At 47.3% G+C, this 5361-nt stretch overlaps 2 protein-coding genes across 7 annotated transcripts in view; both read right to left on the minus strand.

Moving 5' to 3' along the window:
• Positions 1-1472: 1472 nt before the first annotated feature.
• On the minus strand, positions 1473-4016 carry H257_08546 (hypothetical protein). 6 transcript variants are annotated; one of them, XM_009834454.1, is made up of 9 exons: positions 3406-4016; positions 3252-3356; positions 3014-3174; positions 2689-2749; positions 2360-2610; positions 2226-2280; positions 1889-2156; positions 1767-1841; positions 1473-1701 (listed from the first exon to the last, which is right to left on the minus strand). In XM_009834454.1, the coding sequence occupies exons 1-9, from the start codon at positions 3999-4001 to the stop codon at positions 1579-1581; spliced, it is 1695 nt and encodes a 564-aa protein (XP_009832756.1). In that variant the 5' UTR covers positions 4002-4016; the 3' UTR covers positions 1473-1578. The 6 variants fall into 6 exon arrangements, with proteins under 6 accessions (XP_009832756.1, XP_009832758.1, XP_009832759.1 ...); XM_009834456.1 differs by having other exon boundaries at positions 1473-1841; XM_009834457.1 differs by having other exon boundaries at positions 1767-2156.
• Positions 4017-4982: 966 nt separating this feature from the next.
• The window catches only part of H257_08547 (hypothetical protein), a gene marked incomplete at its 5' end in the record, with an annotated part of 922 nt that continues 543 nt past the window's right edge, over positions 4983-5361 (minus strand). The window contains one exon of the mRNA XM_009834460.1: positions 4983-5314. Within this exon, the coding sequence (XP_009832762.1) occupies positions 5026-5314 (289 nt within the window). The 3' untranslated portion in view covers positions 4983-5025. The remainder of the gene's footprint in view (positions 5315-5361) is intronic.

Here is a 5361-nt window from a genome sequence, read left to right on the forward strand (position 1 = left end):
TCAAAGTTCATGTTACAATATTCCTTGTAATACTTATGACCTCTACAATTGATTGTGACAATATGTTTGCTTTGCGAACTTTCTGCAATATGAGATGTGGAATTTTATTACCTCTTGAATTGATTAAAGTTTTTTCAAAGTGACTGTGATAGGCTAAAATAGCTGTCGAACTTCAGTGGCCAATCAGACATTGTAATTATCGCAATAATCAAAGACAAGGTGGGCGTTGCTTTCTGTACTTATAAATAATGCAGTACAGAAACGGGGGTTTGTTCAACGCTGTTGAGTAGGAGTCTATGATCCGGCGAGTTGAGGGTTCGATTCCCTGTGGAGTCACAATCTTTTTTGTACTCCGGAGTACTATCCAGGCATCTATTTGTTGAAGTTCGACAATCGAACTTTTGTTCGAGTGGGTATGTACGTCCATGACGTAACAGTCGACTCAGTTGAATTCTTCTTCATCTTGCCCAGTTTACGAACATCAGAGCAAACACACCAGAAATCCTATAACAACTTTAGCGTTGAAGTTGCACCCTCTGTGTCAAGTGACAAATCTTATCAACCAATTACCTCCAACCACTTCTGCCCTGGGGACTCATCACACCGGATATATTACCCATTGTTCAGAAATCACCCATCGATTCCATCCTGTCAACTCTCCCACGAACAATTCGACATCAACGTATAATACGTCTTAGACGTATTTTTCGGCTTGCTTTCCGGCTTTCGACGAGCTATCCGTATGGGAGGAACGACTTTTCCAATCAACTTCTGATCGTACAATGAATGTAACCTGAGAATCGTGTCTCTTTTTCATAATGAAATCAATACAAAATTCATACGTCTTAGACGTACTATAAAATGGCCGTACGGGAGTTAAAGGAGTAAATATCAAATCGAAGGACTACCAGTAGTACCGGGAGTATTATTAATAATAGTAAGCTTAGTATGTATCAAAGTATCGACCGATTCATTGTACTGGTTGTTGTATGGAAAAATCATCCAGCGTCACATAAATTTAAAAAGTCACGCACGTATTCGATGTGAGATGGGGCCATGATACTGTACACTGTATCAACGGGGACGACACTTTCTACTTTAATCTGCAGCAAATGACTAGACGAACGTGGTGATGACGGCGGGAGCAGGTTCGATGCCAGATTTAGCGCTACTACACAAATACAAATACTCGTAATACTACTGTATCAATGATAATAGTATCTTTGTTACACGCGCAATAATGGTGTTGTGACAGTTTCATTTTCGCATATTTCAGTTGTTTTTTCGTAATGCACAGTGAAACATACTGACGGGAGGGAAACGTATCGGTCAACAGTTAAAGCTTATTATGATTGACTTATTTATGGTGAAACATCCTGGGAAACGTATAGGTTAACAATTTATGATGATTGACTTAAATTTATGGAATTCGTGACAGTAGCATGTGGCGAATCAGCCCAAAAGTCCAAATGTTGGGGAAAAGTCGACAATAATAATCTCATCTAACGTTACTCTTGATTGTCTACTTAATCGACAAACAACAGGTAGGAAGTAGCCTTGGGATGTCCATTTGTGTGCTTAGTGGATATGTTTGCACGTTTTGCAGTTCTTGTTCCACACTTGGGTCGTGTGCGGGACAAACGTACGGCAGCCACACGACCGACACGCGCCCATCGCTTCGACACGCCGGGCGGTTTCCAGCTACCCACGTCCGTACGTTTCGTTGATGACATTCAAGTCTGTGAAATATTCAGAATGGCATTTACCCGGTGGTTCTTGACGCCTTCCATCGCGTTGTGCAGTGCTTCGTACAAGGGCTTGGCAGCGTTTGGCTGTTCCACCTGCAAAAATATAAAATAATATTGATGTAGTTCTAAAATGGACGTACGTCGCCACTTAAAATCGCACTCGCTTCCAAACTGCGTCCGTAAAACTTGAGATTCAGCTCCTTCCGCACCGCGATGATCGTTCCCGTCAGAGACAATCCAGCGTAGAACCCCTTGCTCTGCGAATATGCATAGTTGGCGCCCAACCCCCCCGGACCAACCATCGCCGCGGCTTGGGCTGCACGGCCGTATGGGCCGACCGTAATATCTAACCCCGCCCCCAAATTCACCTGGGCTTTGTGAAACACCTTGACAGCATTCGGGGATCCCCTATGTATGTGTAGACATCACAACATCCATCTATCAAACCCAAATATGGAGGAGTGAGTGATTGCGTACAAGATGATCATCACTTCGACGAGCTCGCCGCCAATCTCAAACCCACCAGAAATACCTACGTGATAACAACAATGTTGATCGATTCAGTTTTACGAAAAAACAGGGTGGTAAACTGGCTGATGGGTACGTCGTACCCACAGTGCCAATGCCACTGGGCGCCGACCACGTCCCGTCGGGCAGCTTGGCAATTACGAGACCAGTGCCGGCTTGGGCTGAGATGAGAAAGCCGGCTTTTGCAATCGTCAAGATGGCTAGTCCGTGCGCCTTCTCCAAGAACGACGCGGGGATGCTTCGATCCTTGGACGCCCCCCAGTCGTCGCGGAAAAAGTTGCCGACAATGTCGGCGGCGTTGCGGCATTCCTTCTCCATGGTCGAGCTATACGGTCTAAACATCCAAAGGCAGTGTTCAACGATATATATATATATATATATATATTGGGATGTATGGATATATCTTGTGTACACGTGGATGCGACCGGCGGCTTGGTGTTGGTTGTCTCGATGCAGCATCCCGTGTTTGGCCACTACACACACACACATAATGCAAGTTGTTGTTTGTATTCCAAGTATTGTGCTATTCGTCGATATTTGCCAATTCTTGGGGGGAATTGGTTGAAATCTCATGAAAAAATCAAGCATAGCTTGAAATATGATTGGATATAAAGAATGAAGACGAATCAAGTCAAAATGCTTCAACTTGGAGATATATCATATTTCACAGGTCTATTGGGCGGACAAAAGATGAACAGCAGCACGAACACATACACAATACTGCAGTGCATACATACCCAAGTCGTCTTGCATCGGATGGAGGCGAGGTGCACACTGAATGCAGACACGTTGGGGCTCGGCTTCGACGTAGCCAGGACAGCCTGGGATTTCCTGGCCCAGTGGAATCAGCAGCTTGATCGGCGAGCACGCGCTGCACACATACATGCCACAGAATCGACTACGAAACCAGTAGTCATCAACCCACAACCATGGCTAGTGCAGGACCCCAACCAAGATGGAGCGAGCTAGGAGTACCATTGATGGCGCCGCTTGTACACGTCAAAGGAGGCGCGGCAGATGTCGCAGTTGGGGTGGTCGGAGTACCGTCCAGATAGAAACCCGCGGGAGCTGTTGGGGTTCCTAAGCACGGCATCAGGACAGATAGAGAGTCATGAACGTGGCAACGCACAGCTTGGAATTGGCGTTGAACGACGCGCGTTCCGAGTCGCCGTCGCTGCTGATACTCATGCGCTGGAGTTGGTCGGTCGTGGTTGCGGCGTCGACCTCGAGCAGCACGCGGCGCTTGTCCTCGTCCGGAATCAGGCGAACCAGGTGCGGCACCAACGCCGACGTCGCTTCGGCCCCCAGTTCTGCGACCAGACTCGCATGGAACGTGGTGGCTTCGACCTCGTTGAGTCCGTACGCTTTGCAGTTGGTGCGGAACGCCTTGACGCCCGCCTCGTTGTTTCCTCCACGCGAGGCGCGGATGGTGTCCATACACTGTGCGTAGATTGTCTGTGCTTCGGCACCCGTCGCCGCTGGAGGAACAACTACGTGCGCGACAGGGACGTATGTGCCTGACTTGGACGACGGCATGCGGACAGGCACAGCCATGGGAATGGATCCTCCAACGGCGGCAGCGGGTGGTTTGACGACATCTGGAGTTGCAGGGAGAGGAGGAGGTGCCGTGGTCTGGCCTTGTTCAAAGCGGAAGCCGCATTCAGCACAGAACTTGGCGCTGCCAGCCGTCGCCTTGACGCCGCACTCGGGGCAGAACTTAAACATGCGAGAGGTTGGATGAGAAGTGAGACTCGTTGGACATCTAAAAAAAACAATACGAATGTTGGTCTGAAATACCCTAACGAGGAAAGGTGACATTTTTGACTTTTCTGGTGGGAAAAAGAGCGTTTGCATTGTTCCTCTGAAGTCGTGTTGGTACGATGTACGAACACGTGTATCGTATTATTAGTAGTATTAGTATTATTAATAATAGTAGTACTAATTATTAATAATAGAATAAGTTTGCTCGACAATTTGTACTAGTACTATTATACTTCGAAGTAGTAGAGTTTTGGTAGAAAAAAAACATACAATTCGAGTATTCTTAATCAAAGATACTATTAATAGTACGAAGTACTATTAATACTACGTATGGAGTACTATTGACAGTGTGAATAATAGTAACAACTTTACCTGCTGCATCAAAATCGACAGCTTGCATTACAGTACCTGTTGTCCCAAGTAGATTTCGAAATGGGCAACAGCCACTCAAGACCCTCCATAACTCATTCCACAATCCACTTGGCACCCCAATTTTCGCAATTTTCCAATTCTACCGGGAACAGCCTCTAAATGCCGATGGGGCAAAGACAATTCTACCTGCAACAGCTTCTAAATGCCGCTGTGGCAAATACAACTTGTACGAAGCGTTGAACAATGCATTCCATAGCATTGTTCAACGCTTCGTACAAGGGCTTGGCAACGTTGGACTGACATTGGCAATAATTACGGGTATAATTAAATTTAAAATAAAATAATATCCTGGTTTGGTCTAACACTAAATGCCGCTGTGGCAAATACAACTTGTTTGCGCTGCCTGAAACTTCTAGAGATGCAGCCTGCATCCCTATTGCGAGGGCACTCATGCAGTTGGACTATAGTTATTAATAGTATGGAGCATAGCTACTGTATGTCGAACAGCAATCACTTTCGCAAACGTAGCCTTGTTTGTACTATTAAGCGGCAAATTTGTCTCAACAATTGTAATGTGGAGAAAAGATCGAGTGTATTGAAATGTGCAATAGAGAATCTAGAGGGTCGTGGCAGCCGCCACAACCGTGACCATGACAGCGACGGCGCTGCCGAGGGTGGACGCCGACGATGCGGTGGGAGTGGGTGTAGGCGTAGGGGTCGGCGTGGGAGTGGGGGCGACCGTGGTCGTGGTGACCGCTACAGTGGTCGTGGTGACGGCTACAGTAGTGGTGGTGTTGGCTGGAGCCACAGTCGTGGTGACATTGGGGGCAGCAGTGGTGGTTGTGCTACCTGGGGCGGCAGTGGTGGTGGTTGTGCTACCTGGGGCAGCAGTGGTGGTGGTTGTGCTACCTGGGGCAGCAGTAGTGGTGGTTGTGCTACCTGGGGCAGCAGT

The sequence above is a fragment of the Aphanomyces astaci genome (assembly GCF_000520075.1).
Source record: "Aphanomyces astaci strain APO3 unplaced genomic scaffold supercont1.19, whole genome shotgun sequence".
Lineage (NCBI taxonomy): Eukaryota > Oomycota > Saprolegniomycetes > Saprolegniales > Verrucalvaceae > Aphanomyces > Aphanomyces astaci.

Coding starts and splice junctions, on each gene's coding strand:
- H257_08546 (XM_009834454.1), bottom strand. CDS start 4,001: ATGTTTAAGTTCTGCCCCGAGTGCGGCGTCAAGGCGACGGCTGGCAGC. Junction 2,750..3,013: donor TCCGATGCAAGACGACTTGG/GTATGTATGCAC, acceptor GTGTGTGTGTAG/TGGCCAAACACGGGATGCTG. Junction 1,842..1,888: donor GTGCGATTTTAAGTGGCGAC/GTACGTCCATTT, acceptor ATATTTTTGCAG/GTGGAACAGCCAAACGCTGC.